A 25,871-nucleotide genomic window follows, 5' to 3' on the forward strand; every position below is an offset into this window, starting at 1 on the left:
TATGGAAGACGCGAGGCTGTAAGGGCAGTGCAGCAGACGGCAAGAGACACAAGAAGCACAGCAGAAGACTGAGAAAGCGAGAAAGAGTCGGACAAACACTCAAAGAAACAGAAGAAACACAAGGGCAGAGTGCCTGCAAGCACAGGGCTGTTCCAATACAAGCGACTGAATTCAGGGTCACGGCAGTTAACAACCACAAACCAACAACAGCAAAGCAAAGCAGCACGCCCTCACGCCATGCCCAACGTCTGCAAGGAGAGCGAGGGCGCGCATGTTGTGCTCGCCACGTCCTGGGATCCAGAGCACCCTCCCGAGGCCCTTGTTGATGGGTACGTGCGGTGTTGATGTTCGTGTACACATGTGCGTATTTGAGGAACACGTGCGATTGAGGCTGGGCGGGCGATCGTGGATTATGCGACAGTGAAGTGTTTGAGGGCGATGCATCGCACACACAAATGAACTCCCTGCTAATCTGATGAATCACACACACACACACACACACACACACACACACACACACACACACACACACACACACACACACACACACAAATACACGCACACGCACAAATACACGCACACGCACACACGTACACAAATACACGCAAACACACGCACACAAATACACGCAAACACACGCACACACACACACACACACACACACACACACACACATACGCACTTGACAGGGAGGAAGGCACATTCTGGAGCACGACGGGCATGTATCCGCAAGAGATTGTGATTACGTTCCCAGCCGCAACCCGCGTGACGACCCTGGAAACCAAGAGCGCATGTATCAAGAACATTGTCATTCAGAAGAGCTCAAACCAATCCCCAGCGGGATGGGATGATCTCACATCTACCGGTGCGTGTGTGTGTGCGTGTGCGTGTGTGTGTGCGTGTGTGTGTGTGTGTGTGCCTGTGCCTGTGCATGTGCCGCTTGCGTTTCATGCCTGCGTGAACCATTTAGGCACGCGCACTGCTGTGCTTGTACTTGTGAATGATACACGCGTCCTGACATGACTCTGGTCTGTTCTGTCGCCCCTATGTATCCGACTGTCAACGCAGAACTGACACACTCGGAAGGACATGTGCAGCTTGAGGACCACAAGGTAAGCTACAACCTCACCCACACTTACGCGCAGACAAATGGGCGCGGAGGCGGGACACACACGCACATGCACATACATACACACACATGCACACACACACACTCTCTCTCTCTTCTCACCGGCTCTTCTGACAACTGCTTTGTTTGTATAGATTGACCCGTGCATCATTCGACACATCCGCATCATCATCAAGAGCGGCTACGAGCCATTTGTTGCGCTCTACTCCATCGTCATGGAAGGAACGCCCATCGAGTCGTAACCGGCAGCGTCACCTTCCTCTCCCCATCCTCAGACAGCAAGGGCCCCGGAGAAGACACCATCAACCATGTGCTGACTCGCGATGCACGCGTGCAGCGGAGCAAGAGAGCGGGTGTGCAAGCTTCAGTGTGTATGTGTGGGATTGCGTGAGCGAGTAAGCGAATGTGTTGAGGTGGAAGGGAGCGAAGTTGCTTGTACACGTGTGTGTGTGTATGCGCGCATGCGAGTCGATGCGTATGTGCACACGTGTGGATGCGTTTGTGTCTACTCCGGTTAACTGCGTTCGCATGTTGTGAGAGGCTCACACACTTGCGCAACGTGTGTGTGTGTGTGTGGGTGTGTGTGTGTGTGTGCGTGTGTGTGTGTGTGCGTGCGGCTGGTAGGAAGGGCATGTCGTTTGAGAGAGGTTGAACCTGTACACACAGTGAAGAGTGCCATGCAAAGTATCTCCACAGTGATCTGGCTGCATTGAAGGAACAAGAGCCTATGGTTTTAATCACGCAGATATGCACGTGGTCCAAGCAATCACACAGTTACACACAGACAAGCAGGCAGACAAACAGACACAAACAAACTGACAGGCAGGACACAATCACACGCACGCACAAACACACATATCACATACACACATTTGTCACACACATATCACACACACACACAATCACGCGGGCAGCGAGGAGGTTACGCAGACTTCTGCTCCTCCGTGGCCTGGTCTGTCGTCGAAGTGCTGTCATCCTGTGCAGCAGCGGGAGAGTCGTGCGCCTCTGCCTCTGTTGTCGTCTGTGTAGATGCGGTGGTGTCGGTTGCCTCCGTAGCGTCTGTCTTGCTCTGCTGCTCGCCCTCATCGCCTGCGTAGTAGTCTGCGTGTTGGTTAAAGCACTCGTGCATGGCCTCAAACTGCTGAATGCAGTCGCTCCCTAAACAAACAATACCACAACCCAGCAACGTGAGCACAGCGTGGCAACGGTAAGACGGCACCAAGGATTGTACAGAAACGGCATGATTTAGGGGGCGGGGGGGGTTACAACGACAACGGGTGCAAAGGCAACGGGTGCAACGTCAACGGGTGCAAGCTTGTTTGCAACAAGCCGACCATGCGTCTCCCTTCCTCTGTAGACGCACACGTCGACATGCGTGCTCTGCAACACGTACCCACACGTATGCACGCACACACACACACACACACACACACACACACACACACACACCATATCACACCTTTCTCTTCGGCTTGGCTGTAGACGAAGCAAGAGAAGGCAGCCTTGAAGGTCTCGCCACACGGGCCATCAGCCATGCCTGTCATCACACGCACGGTGTCAGCACAGTTGGTCACCGATACAAGCGCGGGCTACGACAGAGACAAGGGAAGGAAAACATGGTCGTACTTGCACACAGACATGCAGAGAGACGGGGAGAGACGAATGAAACATATCCACACACACACACAACCAACACGCAAACACACACACACGCAAGCACACCACACACACATACACACACACACCAGTACAAGCACCGGTACCCCCCCTCTCACACACACGCACACACTCGAGCCACGGGCACACCTTGCAGGCATGGGCAGTCCCAGTCAATCTCGCCGGAAGGGCCAACTGCTTCCCCCAGGTCAGGGCGCAAGGGCGCCTTGTCCTTATCCTCAACGATGTTCATCTCCTCCTCCGATTCTGGCGTGGTGAAGATGACCACATCCTTCTCCTCTGAACCCGGCACATGGGGTGCAGCAACCCACAACAGACAAGAGTGTGAGCATGAGCCTGGACCACGCAAATGGTTGCCACCGTGGAAACGATGACCACAGTACACACAACGACACGCACACAACGACACGCCCACAACGACGCGCATACAACGACACGCATACAACGACACGCACATACACAGCACACACACACACACACACACACACACACACACACACACACACAGACACAGACGCACATGCACACCAGCACCACGTGACAGCGTCATCTCACCTTGCTGGGCGCTCATCGTGGTCGTGGGTGTTGCGGTTTCGATGTGTTTCAGCGAAAAATACACAAAAATACAGCAAATCCTCCACAACCCGCGAACGAAAAGGCGACCAGTGGCACACACCGACTGTCTCTCCGCACACCTTCCACTGACACACGAACGAGTAGCGTGTCTCCTGCCGTTGTTGCTGACGACCAACCTTTCCTTTCATACAAATCACATCAATCGCAGTGACAGACAGACACAATGGACGCGGGAAGTGCTGTCACAGGGTTCTTGAAGGCTGTGAATCGAGCCTGCGCCACAGAGGATGGCCCAGCGCTGGCCAGGCTGCTGTCACTGCGCGACGGGCACGTCCCGCACGTCTACCGCGGCGTGCCCGCGGTGAACGTGGAGGCGCTGGCATCCAGCCTCATCAAGGCAGAGCGACCCGTGGCTGCTGTGGCAGCAGCGCACCTGCGCGCCGCTTCAAAGCTCATGACTGGAAACATGGAAGACGCGTTCAACCACCAGTGCACGTGCTGCGACAAGCTCGCCGCATACATCAGCGAGGTTGAGGAAGGAAACTGGCAGCTGAAGGCCCTCAACATTGTCATGTTCGAGCTGCGGCAGCTCGCCAAGCTCGTGGACGAGATGCTTGCGGGGCAAGACCAGCAGGTTGAGGCCATCAGCAAGGCCACGCGCCTCTTCCAGGACTGCTTTCGCGCTGTGGGCAACGATCGCCGTGCGGACATTGCGCGGAGCAAGAAGGTTGGCATGATGTTCATCGCAAATCACATGTTCAACCTCGCCTTCAGAGACAACAACTTTGCCTACGTCAACACCATCATCCGCACCATGAACTCCAACAAACGCATCGAGCACTATCAACCCATGTGCCATCGAGTTACCTTCTACTATTACATGGGTCGCAAGGCGCTCCTGGACGCAGCATACGGGTGCGTGTGCTTGTTGCTTCTGTGTGTTTGTGTGTATGTGTGTGTGTGTGTACGTGTGTGTGTTTGTGTGTTTGTGTGTGTATGTGTGTGTACGTGTGTGTGTATGTGTGTTTGTGTGTGTATATGTGTGTGTACGTGTGTGTGTTTGTGTGTTTGTGTGTGTATGTGTGTGTGTACGTGTGTGTTTGTGTGTTTGATTGTGCGCGCGAGTTTGTGTGTGTGTGTGTGTTGTTGTTGTGTGTCATTGTTTGATTGTGCGAGGCGTTTGGTGGACTTGTCCATGTGCTTTCTTGTAGTGGAAGTATCGTCAAATGCTTGTTGCAGCAGCAACCATCGCGGGTTTCTTCCTCATCCATCACACCTGCACTTTGCTCGCTTGTCTCTTTTGGCAGCGAGGCTCGCACATACTTCGAAAAGGCGTTGCAGCATTGCCACAAGGACAGCACCCGAAACCTTCGTCTCATCCTCCTCAACTTGGTTGGTATTCACAGGGCCTCTGCTCCAACGCTGTTTGCCACCATAATTGCTCTCCTTGCTCTAACCAGCGCTGCATGAACGCTGCTACATGCCCATCGTCCATCCGCTTGCATTTCCTGCCCCATGTGAGCTGGTTCAACATGTACTGCTCTTCGCTCACCATTGCCGCACTTCGCTCACAATTGCTGTGCTTGTTTCGGCTCTCTGTTGCCGCCATTGCGTCACCTCTACACGCTCGCTGCAACCACAACCAGATACCCGTGAACATGCTTCTTGGGCGAATGCCGACGCTGGAGCTGCTGCAAGAGCACGACCTGTTGCAGTTCCACGCGCTCACGCAGGCCCTCAAAGTTGGCGATCTTCCGTCCCTCGACAAGGTTGGTGTGTGAAGGTGCAGCGTGATTTGCACATGTATGCGCGTGAGTGACTGCTGTGCTTGGTTCCGTGTGCGTGTGGTTGTCGTGCAGGGGTAGTGTGCGAGATACACACTCTGTTTTTGGTTTTGTCAGTTCATGCATCATCAGCCTGCATTTCTGCGATTACCCTCAAGAACCACACCCACGCACACGCACACACACGCACACAGGAGTTGGAAACGCACCAGGAGTTTTTCACAAAGTGGAACGTCTTCCTTGTCTTGCAGAAGCTGCAGCTGCTTGCGTACAGAAACCTCTTCAAGCGAGTGTACGTCGCTGACGTCGTTGCGGTGTTGCTGCTCCCGTATCTGTGCCTTTGTGTCGCGCGCATGCTTCCACCACAAAAGTCACATACAGTCCCAGACAGTCATGCACACCGTCACATGCAGTCATAAATGCATTCTCATGCACGCATGCACGCACTTGCACAAAGATCCAATGGCTCATTCCAGTTAACATCCCACTGTACAGACATGCGTTGCAGCAAGGAAAGACGCAGATTCACCTCCGTGTGTTTCACCAGGCCTTGCAGTGCATTGGGGTTAGTGCTCGCACATTTGTGGCTGGCTTCGTGTCCAAGTCTCTGAGTCTGCGTCACACACACACACACACACACACACACACACACACACACACACACACACACACACACGCACACACACACGCACACACACACGCACACACACGCACACACACACACACACACACACACACACACCACATGTGCACTGTTTCTCTCTGCCTCGCTGCCTTCATCCTTCTCATGTGCATCTGCTGTCCTCCCCCCTCCCAACCGCCACTGTTGCCAGATGGAAGACGTGGACATGGACGAGACAGAGTGCATCATGGCAAACCTGATCCACCACCTCTACGTCCGTGGGTATATTTCGTTCCAGAAGAAGATTGTTGTGTTCTCTGCTGAGCTTCCCTTCCCACCCGTTGGCTCGCGCGTGTGACGTTCTCCAAGATGTCAGGGAGTGATGATGATGGCCGTGGTGGCAGCGGCAGCGGTGGTGTTGCTGAAGGAAATGAGGAGAGAAGGGCGGGCCAAGAGAGACGAGAGTACAGCTCAAGTCGGTGTGTGTGTGTGTTTGTTTTCTTACTCGTCTTGCGATGTACGCACAAGCCTCAAGGTGGCCATGACGAGAATTGTCAATGTCCTGTGTGATAGATGTGTGTCAAAGTGTGGGGTGCCTTGTTTGCTTGCCACTCTCATCCCCCAAATAAACGCATCACCATAACGCTTTACTCAAGTCATGTCACTGGCGTGTACTGTCACACAAGGGAGGGAGGGAGGTAGTGCTTGCTGCTTGGATGGATTGAAACTCATGCTGGTTGTTGTTGCAGGCAGAGGGAAGAGAGAGAGAGAGAGAGAGAGAGAGAGAGAGAGAGTGTGTGTGTGTGTGTGTGTGTGTGTGTGTGTGTGTGTGTGGAGGGGGAGGGTGCGGGTGGAAATAAAAGCACCTAAGAGTAGCGAGTCACAATCATGCGGGAGACGATGACACAAACACGTGAACATCACAAGTATGTACTGGACCAAGCGAAGCCTAGCATGCAACCAAATCACCACGAAAGGCAAGCGAAATAAAACAAACCGGCATACGTCAACATGAAGGGGAGAAGAAAGTGGTGCAAGAGGGACAATCATGCAGTCATGGATTTAGGCACAGACACGCATCCAAGTGGAGGGCCTCAAAAACCTTGCATGTATGCATCAGACCGAATGGAAGCAAGGAGAAGAGTGGCCACAAAGGCCCCAAACCGAAAAGCAGAGAGGGAGGGATTGGCCAGAGTCTCAAATGCGTGGGCACCACAGCAACAATGGCATAAAGTGTCTACACCCAAAGCACAGCACAGCACACACACACACACACACACACACGCACAAGTACCGTAAACAGACATTGTTGGTTGTGATGGGTGGTGATGAGATGTAACAATCACCCATGAAAAGCTGAGTGTGACGATGAAACTGACAGCGACAAATAGCGTACTGGTAGTGACAGGCACAAAACGTGCTTTCTGAGCTGGGATGAAGGGATGGAGCATAGACAGACTGGGTAGAAAAGAGAAATGGATGAAGCTCACGCGCTCAGAGAGGCGGCTGTACCCAGGTACCCAGTCTCATGGCCTGCGCTCTCCATTCCTCGTGTATCATGGCGTTGCTGTTCCTCTTCCTTCACAGTTGAGGAGAGCCCTGAACCGCACACAGCCGGCACACATGGGTTGCGTGAGACATCATTGTTAGGTTGGCCCACACGTGTGGGTACACACACATGCACACACACATACACACGCACAACCGCAAGCACCCAACCGCTCGCAAAGAAGTGCTGCAGTTCTGCTTGCTTGCTGTCTCACCATGTACGGCTGCATAGAATAGGGTGAAGGGATGGACGGGACACCCTGGGAAACATCAAGACGTCAATACGTAATGAATGTCGTGAGACGTGATGTTACATGGCGTACACGAGCTCAGAGCCGTGTTGCCACGCGTGAGAACAGGACTGAGGCAGGCAGATTCACCACTCACGTACACGCTTGCACACAATGAGGAAGATGACGCAAGGTCCGCGTCGTACAGTGGCAGGTGTGCACAAGATTTCCCACACACACTCACCATGAAGTAGCCTGAGGGAATAGAGACGGGAATCGGCGCCATCTGCGTGTGCACGCCGTGATGGTGGTGGTGGTGATGGTGGTGGTGGGGTGGTGCTGGTGTAAAATGATGGGGCGCGAACTGGGTCATGGGCGAGCGCGGGTGCCAGTCACTCTGCAAGCAAGCATGCATCCAACCAACGGCGTGGTGCAATGAACGCGAAGGGATGTGAAGATGAGGGCGGGCAACCACAAAATAGACCACCATACGTTGATACTGTACACACATTTCACACCGCAAACGCACACACACATGTATGTCATCCCACACACACACGCACTCTCTCTCTCACACACACACACTCGCACATGCAAACATACAGAAGTACATACCTTGTGTTCCTCAGCTGCTGCTTGCGATGACGACAAGGCAGATGCAGAAGCGAGTGTCTGGATCAGTTGAGCAGGCGTGCCGTCATACCAAGGGTAAGCACCTTCACTTTTACAATTGCACTGACGATGGCGGCATTGCAGCCGTCATTCGTGAAGCAAAGCAGGTACAAGCAAGCAAAGCAAGCACAAGCAAGCAAACCCAACAGCATACAGTTGCAACTGTATCCATAAACCAACACCCACATATACACACCTCCTTGAGCATCTTCTCGCATGCGTCGACGACATCAACTTCGCGTGCGCGCAACTCAATCAGTCGCTGCACCTTCCGATTGCCCTGTGCATCAACGTACACGTGCTCCTCTTGCGTCACGTTGATTTCGCATCCTGTGTGCGCCTGTCGTTTGCGGTGTGACAATGCAATGCATAGTACAGGCATGTGTGTGAGTTCCCACTGCTTTGTAGCATGAAATATGGCAGTGTCACTGTCTGTAGACCCACCATTACACATGTTCACACACAAATCACAAGAACACGCGAGCGCACACACACACACATACACACACACTCTCTCTCGCAATCGAGGTGCAATCCCTCCCTCCCTCCTCCTCCTCCTCGTCTGCCACGCACCTGCAGGCTCTGTACACGAGATCCGTGTTTGCCGATGACGATGCCAACTTGACTCTCGTCAATGAAGATGTTCCTGCGGACGCCTGCTTTGGGCCCGTCAAGCTTGAGGTGTCGCACAGCAATGAGGTTGGAAATGAACCGTTCCAGCTCAGCCACACCCTCTGCCGGGCCCACCAGCGCAATCTCCTTCACCTTAACCATGGCTTGCGCATGGGTTTCCTTTGCAGTTGGTGACGCTGCTTCCTCAGCAAGCCCCGTCTGCGCCGTGCTCTCCTTCACGGCCGGTGACGAGGCTGTGGGCGAGGGCATGGTAGCTGTGGTTGGAGAGTGGGTGTTGCTGCCAGTCATTACTGCTGTCTGGTGGTCATCGTAGTCGCTCTCACCGCCGTCGCACACCCCGCGCTCTTCATCGTCGTCACGGCCATCGCCGCTGCTGGTTGTGCCCTTAGCGTTGGGCGTGGAGCCCGATGGCGCGAGGGTAAAGTTGTCGCGCAGGGACGAGGCCGGCACCTCCAGCTCCGTCTCCACATTGAGGTGCGTGTTTGTCTCCAACTGCAGTTGCCGGATGGTGCTGCCGTTCTTCCCGATGACACCACCAACATCCGCAAACGGAATCTAAAACGCAATTGTTGGTTGTTGGTTTGGTGTTGTTGAGACAGTACGCGTGAGCGCCCGACAGGCGATTCGTCACTGCAGCGCAACACACACACACACACACACAACTATCTTAATTATCTTCCACATCCAGCAGTTTTACGCGTGTGTGCATATGGGTACTCACATGCAGAACTTTTCGGATGTGGCCCTGTGGAATGGAGGCGCCATCGCTCTTGCTGATAATCTGGTCAATGCGCTCGCAGCACTGGTTCACCTGGGGATGGAAGTGGCGGGCGAAGTGGATGTGAGTCACCAGAGTGCATGCGTGTGTGTGTGTGTGTGTGTGTGTGTGTGTGTGTGTGTGTGTGTGTGTGTGTGTGTGTGTGTGTGTGCATAACAATGCATGGGTACATATGTTCTGTGTGCCGTCGGTATTGAGCAGCGGTATTGCCCCCGCAATAAGTCAAGCGTACCACAGGAATCAAGACGAAAACACACACACACACACACACACCTTGTCTGGCATGCCCATGACGGTGATGGGGCGGGTGGTGGCGTGGCCATCGGGTGGTGGCAGTTGCAATGCAACGCTGTATGTCTGCTCAAGTGTCCTGAGTGTGTTGCCCTCGGCACCAATGATGAGGCCCACTTTGTTCTCGGGAATCGGAACACGGCGGGCATAGCCTGCAATACGCGCGAGAGGGAGGCGGGAATTGGAGTGACGGGTAAGGTGAATGACACACAGGCTGACATAATTTGTACACTGACAGAGTGTGCGTGGGTTTGCATGTGCGTGTTTGTTGGCAGACACGACATCGGCATCACGGGGCATGTGACATCGCAGACAATCATTGTTGAGTGACATGGCTCTGTACCAAGGCGCAGCTCTTCCTCAAGACAGAGCTGGGCATCCTGCTTTGAGCTTGTATGCCGACGTATGAGCATCTTTGCATATTCCAGCTGAAAGAGGGTTATCGTAACGGTACGCAGCACGAAGTGGAATTCACTGATGAGCCATCACACTGGTGAACAAGCAGCCGGCAAAGCCCTGTCTACGAGCGACCAGTGAAAACTGTGCTCGTCAACACTCCAGACCCCACGCAAACACTCACACACACACACACACACACACACACACACACACACACACAACCCGATGTGCCGACTCTCCTCCCGCCGCACCTACGCACTTGCTCTTGCGATCCGCGGATCTGGACCATCTGCTGGTGGGGCTGCTGGTGGGGCTGTTGTGCACCGAAGCTGCAATCGTGCATTGTGCGAACGTCGTCGCCGCTCGAGTCGAGGTCGCTGCTTGAGAGGGCCAGTCGCACCGGTGAGTCGCTTGTGCGCACGTGCGGTGAGAGAGACAGGTCCGCCGTGGAGGATGTGATGCACGAGATTGGGGAGATTTGGTCGCGGCTCGTGTCGTTGCTGCTGCTGCTGCCACCATCTACGCTGGTAACGACGTTGCCAGTGAGGGTGATGCGTGCTCCGGATAGCAACTGCATCAGCCTGATTGTCGCCCCTTTCTTGCCAATCAGCAGCCCAATCTGTCCGCAATGCAGACAACAATGCGAAGCAAAGCAAAACAAGCACGTTGAGGACAGACAAAACACGATCAAAGCAACACCACCACAACTCAGTTTGCATCTAAGCTTGCGCCTGGGACCCCAAACACTCCGCCTCCACCACCAACACGACAGATGCGCAGAAGGCAAGCACACCACTACCTTTGATTCGTCGATGGCCATTGTCTCGTGTGTAAAGGGAGGAACCTTGCTGTGGCCCTGTGCAATCAGATAGTCAACTTTGTCCTTCAACAGTCGCAGGCATGTTTCAACCTGCGGCAATGGTGTATGGTGGTGAGTGGTGGCAACGGACGATGGCGTTGATAACAGTGGCAAGAAAGGGGAGTGCGCGGAGTCAAGCCATGGCCACACGTCACAACGACTTGTTCATAGTTTCGCATACATAGCGTCACATGTGGTGGTTGCACTGCACCTGTGAGGAATCGCCGACAATGACGGCCTCAATGTCATCACTCTCTGCCTTGTCTTGCATCTGGCAATACACAGAGCAGGCAGGTGTAAATGACTGAAATGAGGCTTCACGTGAGACCAATGCACCGAGCTCAAAGCAGTAGAATTCAAACACTCAGCTGCAAGTGATTGCGTAAACGCGTGACATCAAATCACTTCCACCGTTGGTGGGCAAACGTTGCTGTTCTGTTCCTCTCACCTTTGGAATGTGAATGGCAGCACCGGACTGCTGTTGCAGCTGCTTCACTGCGTATCCCTTGCGCCCAACAACAAGTGCCGTGAGGTAGCTGGGGAACGAGAATGTGCGCGTGACGCGCAGGGCACCAAACGACTGCTGCGACGGCGACGACCGCGCTCCTGTCCCTCCGTGCTGCCCCGCTGGTCGCGAGTCCGACTGCACATGTGCATGTAGTAGGTGTGTGTGGGTGTGTGAAGAGAGGAAAAGTGTGCATGCATGTGCATGTGCATGAGAGAGCGTGTGTGTGTGCATGTGCATGAGAGAGCGTGTGTGTGCCTTGTGTGGTGCGAGCGGCCAGTGCCAGTGAGAGGTCACGGCAATGGAGAACGGCAACGTATTCGGTGATTTACAGGTGGAAGGAGACAAAGCATACCTGCAGCATGAGAAGCTCGATGCCAAGCTTCACCTGTCCACTTAGTCCTTGCAGGTATACGTGGGCCGTGGCAGGGTCTGCAGAACGAGCACACATTCAAGCATGAGCTAGCTCTAAGGAGACGAGCCAAGCTGACACACACGCACACACACACAAAGCTGGTGGGTATCTGTGTACTAACTGGTTGGGTCTGGGCTGGAGGTGACCTCGGCGCCCGATTTGGTCTGGATGTCTTGGAAGAGATAAGGCAGCGACGACAGCAGCGCAGCACTCATCGGCACCGTGGCCGTCTGTCAAGTTTGACAGATGGCAAACGAGGTGTTGCATGAGCAAGTGTACGCATGACAGTGAGCGTGCGTCGTGTAGCCTTGTCCAAAAAGCAGAGCGTGTGTAACTTCAGTGCAGCGCATGTAGCGACGTGCAGCTGAGTGCTCCTGTAAAATGCATCGCCGCATTCTGAACCAGCCACCAGTGCATGGGGTGAATTTAGAGCGCCGGGCCGGCGTACCTGCACTGGGAGCTGCCGTGCAACGCTGACGTCGATGAGAACACCACCAGTAAGCCCCTGACGGCGGGAAATCGAGTTGAGCTGTCGTTCAACCAACACCTGTGAACATGCGTGCACGTAAGGTAGTTTGCGTGAGCCAAAAGTCAAAGCACAGTGTAGTTACTCGTTGCAATGCCATCACTACTTGGACCGTCAGCACAAGCCATACGCAACTGCACTGCACTACACTCGATACACGTGCGCACGCACGCACTCACGCACGCACGCACATATGCACACACACGCATATACACAAATGCCCCACAAAGACAAACACAAAGACAAACACGCACACACACCCACACCCAACACCACCGACCTGTGCCTTGAGGATGCTTGAGACGGTGCCTTGGAAGATGACCAGGCCGCAGTAGAGGCTCAGCTGCTGAATCATGATGGAGCATCCTGTTGTTGTACAGCGCATGAGGCATACATGTGATGCAAGCGGAAGGGAAGAGCAGACACAAGGTGAGACGGCAAGCAAGCAAGCACCGGCGAATTGACGGGGCAGCGAGGGCATCAGATGCGAACGCACACGAAACAAGGCAAGGCAAGGCAAGGAAAGGGAGAAGGGACACCATACCAGACTCGTTGTTGATGCGCTGAATCTTTTCTCCACCACGACCGATGATGATAGACACCATTTCGCGTGGGAGGGCCGCTTCAAGCGTTTGCGTTGGTCCAAACGAGTAGTTGCCGCGCAGATCCTAAGAGCAGCAGCAGGTTTGGGCACAGTGAAGGTGAGCACGGATGCCATTGCGATAAGGCTTGTAGCAGCCACGCACTGCTGTCGCCGACTACGAGGTGCCCCACCTACACGCAATCGCACTCAATGACAAGCAAGCAAACAAGCAAGCAAACAGACACAGACACCCACCCAAAAGCACGCCCACTCACAGCACACACACACACACACACACACACACATGCTGTTACTTACGCTTTCGATGCGGTGTGCAAGGTCGGCAGCTGCAGGTTCGATGCCGTATGCGTTGCCTCGAATCTGCAAAGTAGAAGATAAGAGCGGCGTGTGAGTGGGCTGTCATTCTGGTACGTGTGCTGATATGGTACAGAGGTGTGAGCATCATCACCTGCACTGTAGCCGTGGACTGGAGATTGCTGATGATGTGGAATGTGACGCCTGCACGCGGGAGCGAGCCACAAACAGGCATGAAAGTCCGGCATGAAGGTCAGCAAGTGGATATACGCATGAAGTGCTGGAGCATGGTACATCCAAGGATATGGCAGACAGTGGACGGGGGGGGGGTCGCGTACAGAGAGTAAGCAAGCAGGCACCACGTACGACGAGCACGCAGCAGTCTAACCATATCGAACGGAGAGGGGCTGCATGTGCTGCGAGATGTCGCATGCCATCCACCATGCCTGGGGAAACATGAGGTGCACGGCTTCGAGAAGCGACGCGCCCTCCTTTGCTGATGACGACCGCGGGTGCAAACCTGTGCAGTCGGGGTAACCGGTACAAGCGCGAGGCGTGGCAGGGGCCATAGCAAGGGCAGAGGAATGGACGGAGGAGGACGTGGTGGTGATGGTGGTGATGATTGTGGCGTCGTTAATTTCATCGTTGAAGTAGGGGTAGTAGTTGGTCGTGGCGTCAGCAGATAAAGTGGCATCGTGGGTGGTGTTGGGGGTCGCGGCATTACCGACGTCGGGGTCGTGGACAAGGCGGTCGTGGAGAACAAGCCCGTTGTTGAACATGGCGGGCAGGATGTCAGTGTTGGGGAAAGTGGGGTGAGTCACGGGAAGGGCGTCATTGGCGGTGGTGTTGGAGGTGAACACAGGGCGTGCATCAAGATGAGGGTCAGAAACAAAGGGAGAACAAGGGCGCGCTGAGGGAAGCGCTGAATCGCGGAGCGGCAGCTCCATAGTCGCCGTTATCTCCACAACGCAGTCACAAACACAGAGGAACGAGCGAAGCCGGAGAAGGGGGACAACAGCAAGTGGATACCGTTGGGCACACACTAGTCAACAGAAGCAAGCGTGGCAGTGCAAACAGCGAGGTGCTGAACACCAAACCCACCCCGGCCCCGGCTGGTCATCATCATGGTTGCTCTGCGAGTGTGCCTTGGAAGCAAGTGCTACAGGGTACGGTAGCTGTGGCGGGTGCGGAGGGTCAGGTGTGGGTTGGCACTGCAAACTAGCAGTCGGAGGGATTGAAGATGCGTGTGGTCAGTGGGCAAGCTGGGACCACAGGTGGGCTGTCAGGTGCGAAGGTGAAGTGGTGGGCTGTGAGATACGATCATGCACAAGGAACAAGAGAAGGGGAGAGATGGATATGGGAACAAGCTTCTGCAACGGTTTGCGGCAGCGCACTTCGGAACAGTCGCTGAGGGCGCCAGTGTGTCGTGTCCGCCATGACCCGCCACGATAACACAGGACCATTGTCACACGTAACCGTCCGTCCTCATGACACTGCCTTATCCCCCCACCTCGCAGCAGACATTGGGCATACGACGCACCTCTCCGGGTGGTCAGGTACAGGCGGTGTAAGGTTGTGCCACCTTGTTGATCATCGGGGTCGGCGAGGAATGCGTGGCACTGCAAAGCGAGGCCAGCCAGTGCGAGGTTTGGCAGGCAGCACAAAGCGAGAATAATTCCTGCATTCGTCACTGAGTTGTGCGTCGCTAACTGCACGCAAGAGGAGTGATGGCGATTGGTGAATGCAGCAGAGGACAGTTCGACTCGGTTCCCTGCGGTGTGGTTCAAGAATTGTCGGCACGGCGCAATTCATGTCCTTCCCTGACAGTCAGGAGCAGAGCCGATACTCTCTTCATCCCAGCCCCATCAAACTCATCCATCAAGCCAGCGTTCCGGGCAAATGACATCGTGGGATGCTCAGTGAGATTGGGGGGGGGGGAGCTGGGGAGGGTGAAGTGTGCGGACGAGTTGCTGTTGTATCACATCTTATCATCACATCATTGTCACATCACCACCAATGTTTATTGCTCGTTGGACAAAATAAATTCCGTACCTTTCGTATCTGTGGCACGTCCAACATCGGTCTCGAGGGAAGAACAACGAAGAACAAGACCCTAAGTCTCTAAGTCCCTAAGTCCATCTCCTCATCTCAGCTCAGGCTCATATCATGAGCACTGCTCACCGGACAACAAACCCGAAGCATCGTGGCTTGAAAATTGACGAACATTTTCACCACTTTTCCCTAAAAGTAACTGACCACCACCTTGCTTGCTTGCTTGGTGGGCAATGGCGACGGGGGATGTGCGGAACAACCTGCGAAGGTTGGAGCGGTCGCTGCGGAAGATACACTACGGCAGCGAATTGGATGTGAAAGGGTGAGATGCATATAAACCAACAAGGAACACGCATGCACACATGCTGCTGTCCAAACGCGGAAGCCCAACTCAGCACACACACACACACACGCACACACACTCACACACACTCACACTCACACTCAGTCTCTCTCTCTCTCTCTCACACACACACACACACAAACTCTCTCTCTGCAGTTGCATGTTGCTTGGGTCCTCACATGCACTGTTGATTGGCCTTGTTGGTTGCATATACTCACTGCTACCCGTACTTTCTGCCTTGTTGGTTGCAGTGCCAAGGACGGGGACCCGTCTGCTTTTCTTCCGCTGATCCACTACGCACTCCTTGTATACTCCCACCCTTTCTCGGTGGACTTGGCAGAGCGAGGATACGACCTGTACGCCAAGAGCGACCTCCGTTTTATGGAAGGCGTCTACAAGGTGTGACAACGACGAGGGTTTTGCTGCTTGGTCGCTCATTTGGGCCCTGCTTGCTGATCAGAAGATGTGAAAATGCAAGTGGCGGAGTCTTCCCGCTTGCAGCAGTTGGCTCGCGCGTGTGCCCCTCCTCTGCGAGTCTGCAAGTGCGGCCTTCGTTTCGCGTGCTCAAGACGAGACCTTGCATGGTTAACAAACCAACAGGTGCTTCGAGATGAGCTCAAGTACAGCCCGCGCATCAACAAGCAGCAGTTCTTTCAAAAGGGCTTTGCAGAGCTGAAGATGATCATGACCGTTGAAATTATTGAAGAGGTGCTCAAGCGCCACAGGGAACTCATGAGACAGAACAAACTCGTGAGTTATGTGGAGTTGTCTGCATGTGTGTGTGCGTGTGTGCGTGTGTGTTTGTCTGCATGTCTGCATGTCTGCATGTGTGTGCGTGTGCGTTTTGGACGTGCGCACACATGCGTGTTGGCATGGTGTGTACGAGACGGCTTGCATATGCGCGTGCGTTTTGCATGTGCACACATACGACGCGTGTGGGCAGGCGTGTGCATGTGCGTTCCAGGCATGGCCACATGTGTTAGTCAAAGTGCACTTGGTGTGGTTCTTTTCCTGTGCTCTTGTGTGTATCTTCGCTCATGCGCCCATGGACGACTCCCCCTCCTCGTGACTACAGGGGCTGCGGCGGCTCTCAGGAACCCACCGTGCATATGTGGAGCAGCTCATGTCCCAAGCCAACCCATCATCACCAGCATCAGCTGCACCGCACACGATACCCTCAAATTCAGCGACTGCCTCACCACCACTGAATGCACCCAAAGCAGTACCAGCGCCAACGTCTGCAGATACAAGCGCGCTTGCCAGCATATCACATCAAGGCGGCGAGAAGCGCTACGACTCGTCGGTGTACACAACGCCACCTGCACTGCGAGACAACGCTGTTGACAGGCAGCCGCACGTCTCGTTCCGCGACACAGTCTCGTACGTCAACGCAACACCTGTACAACGCAGCCGCAACAATGGTCGTGACACTCATGTCGGTGGTGCCAACGGCGTCAACGGTGCTTCTGATGACGCTGATGATGACGACGACGATGTTGGTGACGGTGGTGTTGGTAGTGGCAGGGGTGCCGGCGGCCTTCACGGTGCCTTCAGCCACGAGCTGGCCACTAGCACTGCAGGTGCACGTGGTTCCTCCGCCGTGCATGCGCAGAGACACAATCGAAGCGGCCCCAGTCACGACCAGCGGGCGTGGGGGCACGACGGGGCTACAGGGCGTCAGCCAGATCAGCACGCAGACACGCGGGCAACGCACGGTCTGCAGGGCGGAACGAGCCGTGACGGGCGTGATGGCGCGCTACCACGTGTGCAGGTGGCTGAGATGAGTGCGCTTGGTGCGCAGGCGCTGGCTGATTTAACGGCACGTATGTCGCAGCTGTCTTCACGCATGGACGGCATTGCTCGCCGCCACCAAGGTGCGCTGTGGAGGTGGGGTGTGAGAGTGTGGTGTGGGTCCGGGGTGTGCGTGTGCGTGTGCGTGTGCGTTTGTTTGTGGTTGTGCGTGTGCGTGTGCGTTTGTTTGTGGTTGTGCGTGTGCGTTTGTTTGTGGTTGTGCGTGTGCGTTTGTGTCACACTATGCGTGTGCGAGCGTACCATGTGTAAATTGCCCTGCGTGCTTGTTTATGTCGTGTGTGGGTGCAATTTCGTTCTTATGATTGATTGGTTGTGTTTCCAGGTGTGTATCCAGGAGCAATCCAAGAACAGCAGCACCAGCAGTCTCAGCAGCAGCAGCAACCCCGACCACCACCACAGACGCTATTGCCACAGCACCTTTCCCATGAGCAGCAGCACGAACAGAGGGCTGTGTTTCACTCTTCTCAGCAACCTGTGACGCAGGCGTGGGCACCCTCCACACCACACCCCGCAGTACCGGAACATTCCAATACGTCATTGCAGCAACCAATGTCTGAGGTGCGTTACACCAGTGGCCAATGAATTGCGTCGCATTAAGCTGAGCGTATGCTGTTGGCACCTCAAACACGCTCCCTAGACACAAATGCACATGAACTCAAAGACCACCCCCTCTATTGCACCGCACACACACGCACACGCACACGCACACACACGCACACGCACACGCACGCACACACACACACACACACACACACACACACACACACACACACACACACACACACACGCACACTCCATCCATCCATCCATCTCTCTGTGTGCCTCCAACAGGTGCTGGCTGCGGTGCTGCGGCGGGTGGATGCTGTTGAGCGGTCTGTGGATGACATGAGGCAGGACTTCGCGGCGAAACTCGTCCTCCTCGAGTCAAAGCTGCAGTACCTTGAGCAACAGCAGGTGGGCGCTCGCAGGAGGCAGAGACAGAGGCAGAGAGAGAGAGAGAATGTGTTCGTGGGTTTGCGTGTGTGTATGTGATTGAGTGTGCGTTTCGTGGTTGTTTGGCTGTGTGAGCGTCTGTCTGAGTGGTTGTGTATATGTGTGCGTGGGTGTTGATACTGTATAAGGCTCTACATTCCCACGTCACAGCACCTCTATCAGCATGCATGCCAGCCATCCAAATACTCAACATGTTCTGCTTCCCATTGTCCGACCGCGTGGCCGGCTGTTCTAGGCGTATTCCTTGCTTCGGCCATCCCAGGGTTCTCCATCGAAAGCCTCGCAGGCGCCAGCATTCAGTGCCAACATGATTCCCACCAATAGCACCACCACTGTTGCCGGCAGCAGAGGCACTGCAGTCGCAAGCATTGGAGGCAGTGTCGAACACGCCCTTCAAGGTCCTCAACGTGGCGTAGGTGATGGTTGGTTTACTGCGGCCTTTTCACCATCATCGCACACACGTACAACTGGGCCTGCAGAGCCATCAACAGCAACAGCAGCAACAGCGCCAACAGCAGCTTGGGGTCCCGTTGCTGCTGCCAATTCCCCACAGCTGCTGCCGTCCGCTGTGCTGCCGCCCACGGGTCCCGGTCGTGATGGGCTCATGAGCCGCCATGACATTCCTCAACGCCAGCGCACGATGGACACACGTACAGCTGCTTCGCCTCTTCAACAGACGTATCACCGCCAGCAGCAGCAGCAGCAGCAGCAGCAGCAGCAGCAGCAGCAGCAGCAGCGTGTTGCAGGTGATGGAGGTGACGCGCTTGAGCGAGAGGTTGAGCTGTCGAGGTCACTGCTGTCGTCTGTGCGAGGACCGGGGCAAACACGAGGCCACAGCAACGATATCCCGCTACAGCAGCAACAACAACAGCAACAACGACGACAAGAACAGCAGCAGCAACAACAAGAACAACAAGAACAACAACAGGAACAGCAGCAGCAGCAGCAACAAGAACAGCAAGATCAGTATTTACGATTCCCCCAAGGGAAAATCATCCAGACCAAGGAGGAGGTGTTGGCAACACAGCAGCAAACACCATGGGAGCAGCTGTTCAAGGTTTGTCATGAGTGGTGTCTGATGTAAGCTGTTGTGAGAGCGCTGTTCATATTGAATGTTGATGAATGTTCATGGCCACATGTGAAGTTTCATGTGAACCATTTCATGAGAGGCCAACTGCAATACTAATGACCTTGGCTGCACATCCTCATCCTCACAGAACGAGTCCTCGGTCCACGGCGCCACGATGACGACCGGCGTTGGTTCCTCAACGGCCCGCGCGAACGAACGGCCACACCAGCCACCACAGTCCCCACCTTCGCCCCCGTCGCAACGAGAAGCGACGTCTGTTGTTGCCACGCCGCCCCGCTCGCCATATCGGCTCTTCAATCCACCCGCTACGAGCAGCCCAAAGCGCAGGAATGCACGCACGCGCACGCGCAACTTGCTGGGATGACGGCATGGCAGTGTGGTCTATATGCGCGTGTGCGTGCGCGTGTACATGTGGGCTTATTAGGCAAGATGGGAGGTTGTGGGGGTGGGGACAGTGCGCTGGTGCAAGTGTATATGTTCTGCACATGTACGTCCTTACTTCGCACAGTGGCCACCGTCGTAGCTTCTTTGTACTGTATAGAACGATCATGGCCAGAGCAAGTCAAACTGGCGCGCACACAACGCGTGGTGTGGCAGTCATACCAGTCAACCAACCAACACACACACACACACACACACACACACACACACACACACACACACACACACACACACTCTCTCTCTCTCTCTCTCTCTCTCTCTCTGCTGTTGGGTACATCAACACGCGTTGGCCAACGAAACAGTGGGTTAACAAGATGGCAGGTGCATCACAAGTCAGATGTTGTTGGACCTGCAGGGGTAACGGCCCCATGGGCCTTTGTGGTCGACTAGCTCGCACGCAATCAAAGGTGAACGTGCATGTGGAATGAACAGGTGGTGATGTGATTGGCAGAGGGAGGTTTGGTTTGTTGGTCTGTAATAGACTGGTCTTGGTCAGCTTGTAGGCATCACAGTCACGGCAGTTGCCGTTCAAGGTCATTCATGAGTGCGCAGAAGTCGTCAAAGTCGACGGCGTCATCGTCCGCATATCCTTTCGAGTGCAGGAACTCCTCCAATGCAGCCTGCGTGTTCGTGTGTGTGAGGAGATAGGGGGGAGCATGGTGAACGTCCTGCTGAAAGGAGGACACAGCATACCAGCGCAGCCGAAGCTTCGGCGTTAAACACACATGTACGTGCACATACACGAGACACAAATGTATACACCCACAGACACCCAGACAGGCACGACACAGACACAGACACAGACACACATACACACACGGACCTGAGTGACTTGAAAAGGTAGGCGTTGATGGGACTTGGTAATTTCACTGCAGGTGACCTTGTCATCCTTGTTCAAATCCATGAGTTGAAACACCTTTCCAAGCTCCTGCAAACAGCGTGATCACAAATGTGCACGCAATCATGAGTTGTGTCCGTGAATGAACGCGTGTGAACGTACGCGGTGTGTGCGTGTGCGTGTGCATGCTCTTAACGTACGCGCATGCGCACAGCACAGCTCGGCTATCAGCGAGTCAAAGGCAAATAGACTTGTTGGATGCGTTGTTTGGTTCTTTTTTCAAAGCTGCGCACCATCGTGCACGTGAGCGCGCACCTTGCGATTTGGCTCAAACATTGCCAGAGGCGCCATGCCAATCAGACACCCGATTGTAATGCCGAGGATGCTGGAGATGAGCAACACAGAAGCACACACACATGTGAGCTACAGGTAGGAAGACCATGTGTACACTCGCACACGTACATGGACACAACACCACAAAACCAAGTACTTGTTGCGCAAGCAAAGGTGCAAAAAGATGTACGGGCAGACAGAAGTACAGACATGCAACAAACAAACTAACACAGACAGACAGGCAGACAGACAGACAGACAGACAGACAGACAAACAGACAGACAGACAAACAGACAGACAGACAGACAGACAGACAGACAGACAGACAGACAGACAAACAACACACACGCACACACACACACACACACGACAGGAAAGTAGACGTGTAGTTCTGTTGGTTCACACCTTGCTAATGCCATGACACGGCGACACTGTGGCAAGACGAGCTGCTCTGGTGAAAGACCTGACTCTGGGATTCCGATCTTGCTTGCCATGGCCTCGATGGTGTTGCTGAGCCCAAGGCCAACCACATCCGAGCACAGGTTACCGAGGCCTGCTGCTGCCATGGTGGATAGTCTGAACGACGTGCCAATCACGCTATCAATGCTCTCTCCAGCCATGATCATGATGAAGTTGTCTGCGAATCCAAATCCAATCATGGGAACAGCATGCCGCATCCCCAAGACCATCAACTGCACGTTGACAGCGACAAGGTTGAGTAAGGTGAGTGGGGTGGGTAAGGTGAGTAAGGTGAGTGGGGAGAGTCAGCAAGTTCGTGGGATGAGGTGAGGGACAAGTGCATTCAGGTTTCAAGTCAAGCTCACCTGTCGAGCGGTTGGTGCTTCTACACTTGCAGCAGCGTTCACAGATGAGTGCCAAGCAGCAAACTCTCTGTGCAGAAAACCCAACAACAAACCATTTTTAAAACACAAAGCGCCTTTGAGCTGGAACGAGCAAGTCATGGGCCTGTGTACACAAACACATACCAGGAGCTTATGGCGTACACACACACACAGACATGCACACGCACCCACGAACATGCAGACACACACACACACACAAATACACACACGAACATGCAGACACACACACACACACAAATACACACACGAACATGCAGACACACACACACACAAATACACACACACACACAGGCATGTTCACACACATACGCAGGTACGCAGACACAGGCATGCACACACGCACACACAAAGTTGTCAAGAGGTCGCACTTTTGGCAGATGACGCCGTCTTTGTTCAAATCCATGCTGGCGAACGCTCGTTCTGCCTGCATTCTCTCTTCCGCCCCCAACGAGCCCGATAGCGCCGCCACAACTTTGGTTTTTGCAGCTGTGGGCATGGCCTTGAAGAGCCGCTGCAGGTCCTCGGCGCGCATCGCGTCCAGCTTGCGCCCAAAGTCAACCGTCTGCTTGTAATTCTTCATGTCATGGGACAAGCGCGCATGCCAGTGCCCGCGCCGCACAGTTGCCCGTAGGCACAACTGAGCACCGCCCTGAATAAGCCTGCCAACACCCGTGTGCATCTGCTTCATCGCGATCCGCCATGTTGTCGCACCAACCGCTGTTGGTCCCGCCACTGTAGCTGCTGTAGCTGCTACAGCCACTCTCGGTGCTGCTGACAAGAAGGCACTCATCAGCATGTTCCGCGACGCCGACGCAAGTTCTGATGATTTGCAATGATTCCCGGTAATTATCAGCAACCACGCACGCACGTAAACCTGCACCATCAACAACAACCACCATGCTGCGTCTCGGTTTGTGTTGGACTCGCAGATGTTGTCATGGTGTTGCGGTGACAACACCCACGGCGTTGGCACCAGCATCGTCACAACACAGGGCGCTGAGCGGTGCCGCTTGCAGTGAAAGCAGAACAAGAAGAAGAATACGTGGATGCTCCACTGTTGTGTGTGACCGCAGTGGGAGTTTGATGAGTGCGTGGTCTCTGCCACGATCGCACGCTGCGCCACGGCTACACCAGCACCACCAACAGCAGCAGCCTGTGCACAGCAGCGCGCCGAGAGCCACCTACTCCACGCATGCTGTCCCCCCAACAAATGAAATGCACCCCTGTGAACAAGGCGAAGTGCAGCAGCAGCAGCAGCAACAACAACAACAACAGTCACAGGAGCATGGTCGGCCGCGAGTGCACAAACGTGGAGAGGGTGCACAGCTCAACTCCCGTCAACGGCGGCAGCACGGCAGCAGAAGTCAGAGTGATGAGGTTTCTTCTGTGCAAGAGACAATATACAAGTTACTACAACAGGGCCAGTTCTCTGAAGCCATTGGGCTGTGTCACACCAGCAAGCTGAGGAGGTTCTACACCAAGACGGCGTGGTATCAGCTCACTGGCATGCAGTTGGGCAAATCCATCGAGGCGGCCAAGGCATTTGTGGAGGCAACGCCGCCAAGGCTGGCGCACCCCATCATCTTGCCTTACCTGCAGTTGCTGCTGCACCAGCTGGATCCACCAATCACGGAGGGCCCGATGCCGTGGCTACAGATGCCCTTGTTTGACCGGTCCCCGTTTGTTCGCATTCCAGGGACGCCAGACTCCAGCGTGCGGCCCGACGTGCTGTCTCTCTTGCACCTGTGCGCGGAGCGGGGCGCTGTGACAAAGCCCGACGGCGGCGTGCTCCTCGACACGTGCAAGAGGTGGGACACGCGCACGGAGACGGCGATGACGTTGCTGAGAAACGGGATTGGGGTGCACCCACGCGTGTACAACGCCATGCTGACAGCATACAAGGACAGCGGCGACCACGCCAGGTGGCAAGCACTAAGCGCCTTGCTCGTCAAGCACAACTTGCTCAACACGCAGCTGACGACATCCCTTCTCTCTATCATGTCCAAGGACGTGGACACGTACGCTCCAGAGCACATGCTTGCCGTTTTCAAGGCAGAGCGGAAGCCGAACGTGCGCACGTACACGGCGCTGCTTGATGGGATGGCGCGGCGTGGGGAAGTGGACACCGCACTGGAGATCCTGCAGGTGATGCAGAAGAGCAGCATGAAGCCAAACGCCATCACCTTCTCCCTTGCGGCGCTGGCGTGTGCGCGCAGCAACCGCACACACGCGCTTGTGCAGGTCCTCAACATGATGCACGCGCATGGTATGAGCATCTCCACGGACGTATTCGCCTCCATCATCGCCAACGTCGCCGCGCACAGCACGCTGACAGAGACGGACCGGGTCTGGGATCTGTGCACGGGCGCGTTTGGTGTTGTTCCTGACGTCCGCTGCTACACAGGCATCATCCATGCCCACCTTCTTCGGAGCCAGCACCACCGCGCTGTGGACTACATTGCGGATATGCACGCACGTGGTGTGAAGCCCGACGGTCCACTGCGCCGCCTCATCAAGCGCAAGCTCCCCTCGGATTACGCCCACATGGTTCACAGCCGCGGCCAGGCCACATAATTGAAATGCGTATGTGTGTGTGTGTGTGTGTGTGTGGACGTTGTGTGGACGTGTGTGTGCTCTCATGACATGTCTTGTCGCTGCCAATCCATCAGCTCGAAGACAAACGACTTGGCAATTTGGGGAGCTTGAAGCGGTGTGTAGGCGAGCAAGCGACTCAACACCAGCGTGTTGTGTTGTTTCATCTTAGCATTTATTTCTTGTTCTTTGCCTTGTTGAGGACAATGGATACGATGTTACCCTTTGGCGGCACAATCACCTTCCTGATGCTGTTTGTGGGGTTGGATAATGCACGAGAGCAAGTGGTGGTGGTGGTGGTGGTGGTGGTGGTGGTGGTGGTGGTTGCGTTAGTGCGTAATGGAGCATGGGGTGATTGTGAGTGATACTTCTGATAGTTGCGCAGAGTGACACGAAAAACAGAGTTCAATGCTCTTGCCAAAGTCCCACAGACATGGATACAAACACACACACACACACACACACACACACACACACACACACACACACAGACACGACAGACAGACACACAAATGGCTGACCTATTTCTGTCTTGGATCCACTTGTGTGCAAATGGCTGCTGCAGCACGACGGACAAGAGCGCGTCGTGGTCCTCCACAAGCCGCTTGGCAACTGTGACGACGCCCCTCTTCCTGCCCTGCACCTGCACCGCAAGCTCCACTTCCTCCTCCGCGAACGCCGTCGCATCCACGGCAGGCCACCGCTGCCGCAGCACGCTCTCCTGTTGTCGTCGTGGCAGTGGTGGTGGTGGTGTAGTGGTGGTGGTGGTGTAGTGGTGGTGGTGGTGTAGTGGTGGTGGTGGTGTAGTGGAGTGTGGGGAGAGAAGAGGAATGGATACTGGTGTTGAGGGCACGGTTTCAAAAAGTGCATGCACCACGATACCAGCTTGAGGTACACACACACACACACACACACACACACACACACACACACACACACACACACACACACACACACACACACACACACACA

The 25,871-nt window shown here is 54.9% G+C and overlaps 8 protein-coding genes across 8 annotated transcripts in view; 4 read left to right on the plus strand and 4 right to left on the minus strand.

Moving 5' to 3' along the window:
* The first annotated feature begins 188 nt into the window (after positions 1–188).
* Positions 189–1,855, plus strand: PTSG_02307 (uncharacterized protein). The gene is made up of 4 exons (XM_004996739.1): positions 189–329; positions 690–865; positions 1,069–1,112; positions 1,264–1,855. The coding sequence occupies exons 1-4, from the start codon at positions 238–240 to the stop codon at positions 1,369–1,371; spliced, it is 420 nt and encodes a 139-aa protein (XP_004996796.1). The 5' UTR covers positions 189–237; the 3' UTR covers positions 1,372–1,855.
* PTSG_02308 (uncharacterized protein) lies at positions 1,818–3,419 on the minus strand. Its single transcript, XM_004996740.1, has 4 exons — positions 3,362–3,419; positions 2,936–3,085; positions 2,589–2,666; positions 1,818–2,287 (listed from the first exon to the last, which is right to left on the minus strand). The coding sequence occupies exons 1-4, from the start codon at positions 3,375–3,377 to the stop codon at positions 2,052–2,054; spliced, it is 480 nt and encodes a 159-aa protein (XP_004996797.1). The 5' UTR covers positions 3,378–3,419; the 3' UTR covers positions 1,818–2,051.
* Positions 3,420–3,443: 24 nt separating this feature from the next.
* Positions 3,444–6,428, plus strand: PTSG_02309 (uncharacterized protein). The gene is made up of 6 exons (XM_004996741.1): positions 3,444–4,297; positions 4,690–4,774; positions 5,029–5,151; positions 5,361–5,458; positions 5,662–5,731; positions 6,000–6,428. Exons 1-6 carry the CDS (start codon positions 3,606–3,608, stop codon positions 6,144–6,146), a joined length of 1,215 nt encoding a protein of 404 aa, XP_004996798.1. The 5' UTR covers positions 3,444–3,605; the 3' UTR covers positions 6,147–6,428.
* Positions 6,429–7,369: 941 nt separating this feature from the next.
* PTSG_02310 (uncharacterized protein) lies at positions 7,370–14,489 on the minus strand (the record flags this gene model as incomplete). The annotated part of the gene is made up of 20 exons (XM_004996742.1): positions 7,370–7,387; positions 7,552–7,596; positions 7,811–7,852; positions 8,435–8,578; positions 8,812–9,426; positions 9,593–9,682; positions 9,923–10,092; positions 10,284–10,368; positions 10,599–10,958; positions 11,139–11,249; positions 11,410–11,469; positions 11,647–11,841; positions 12,059–12,135; positions 12,240–12,348; positions 12,567–12,665; positions 12,925–13,010; positions 13,189–13,312; positions 13,546–13,608; positions 13,697–13,746; positions 13,931–14,489. 20 exons carry the CDS (start codon positions 14,487–14,489, stop codon positions 7,370–7,372), a joined length of 3,102 nt encoding a protein of 1,033 aa, XP_004996799.1.
* Positions 14,490–15,783: 1,294 nt separating this feature from the next.
* Positions 15,784–20,388, plus strand: PTSG_02311 (uncharacterized protein). Its single transcript, XM_004996743.1, has 8 exons — positions 15,784–15,916; positions 16,189–16,336; positions 16,538–16,687; positions 17,013–17,811; positions 18,072–18,307; positions 18,581–18,703; positions 18,978–19,799; positions 19,960–20,388. Exons 1-8 carry the CDS (start codon positions 15,828–15,830, stop codon positions 20,194–20,196), a joined length of 2,604 nt encoding a protein of 867 aa, XP_004996800.1. The 5' UTR covers positions 15,784–15,827; the 3' UTR covers positions 20,197–20,388.
* Positions 20,389–20,495: 107 nt separating this feature from the next.
* Positions 20,496–23,056, minus strand: PTSG_02312 (transmembrane protein 65). The gene is made up of 6 exons (XM_004996744.1): positions 22,676–23,056; positions 22,269–22,335; positions 21,850–22,136; positions 21,427–21,496; positions 21,097–21,201; positions 20,496–20,893 (listed from the first exon to the last, which is right to left on the minus strand). Exons 1-6 carry the CDS (start codon positions 22,993–22,995, stop codon positions 20,786–20,788), a joined length of 957 nt encoding a protein of 318 aa, XP_004996801.1. The 5' UTR covers positions 22,996–23,056; the 3' UTR covers positions 20,496–20,785.
* A 108-nt stretch (positions 23,057–23,164) lies between these two features.
* PTSG_02313 (uncharacterized protein) lies at positions 23,165–24,922 on the plus strand. Its single transcript, XM_004996745.1, has one exon. The coding sequence runs from the start codon at positions 23,205–23,207 to the stop codon at positions 24,879–24,881; it is 1,677 nt and encodes a 558-aa protein (XP_004996802.1). The 5' UTR covers positions 23,165–23,204; the 3' UTR covers positions 24,882–24,922.
* Positions 24,923–25,057: 135 nt separating this feature from the next.
* PTSG_02314 (leucyl-tRNA synthetase) overlaps positions 25,058–25,871 on the minus strand; it is a gene marked incomplete at its 5' end in the record, with an annotated part of 6,607 nt that continues 5,793 nt past the window's right edge. The window contains 2 exons of the mRNA XM_004996746.1: positions 25,058–25,150; positions 25,421–25,620. Of these exons, the coding sequence (XP_004996803.1) occupies positions 25,075–25,150; positions 25,421–25,620 (276 nt within the window). The 3' untranslated portion in view covers positions 25,058–25,074. The remainder of the gene's footprint in view (positions 25,151–25,420; positions 25,621–25,871) is intronic.

The sequence above is a fragment of the Salpingoeca rosetta genome, assembly GCF_000188695.1.
Source record: "Salpingoeca rosetta unplaced genomic scaffold supercont1.5, whole genome shotgun sequence".
Taxonomy (NCBI): domain Eukaryota; class Choanoflagellata; order Craspedida; family Salpingoecidae; genus Salpingoeca; species Salpingoeca rosetta.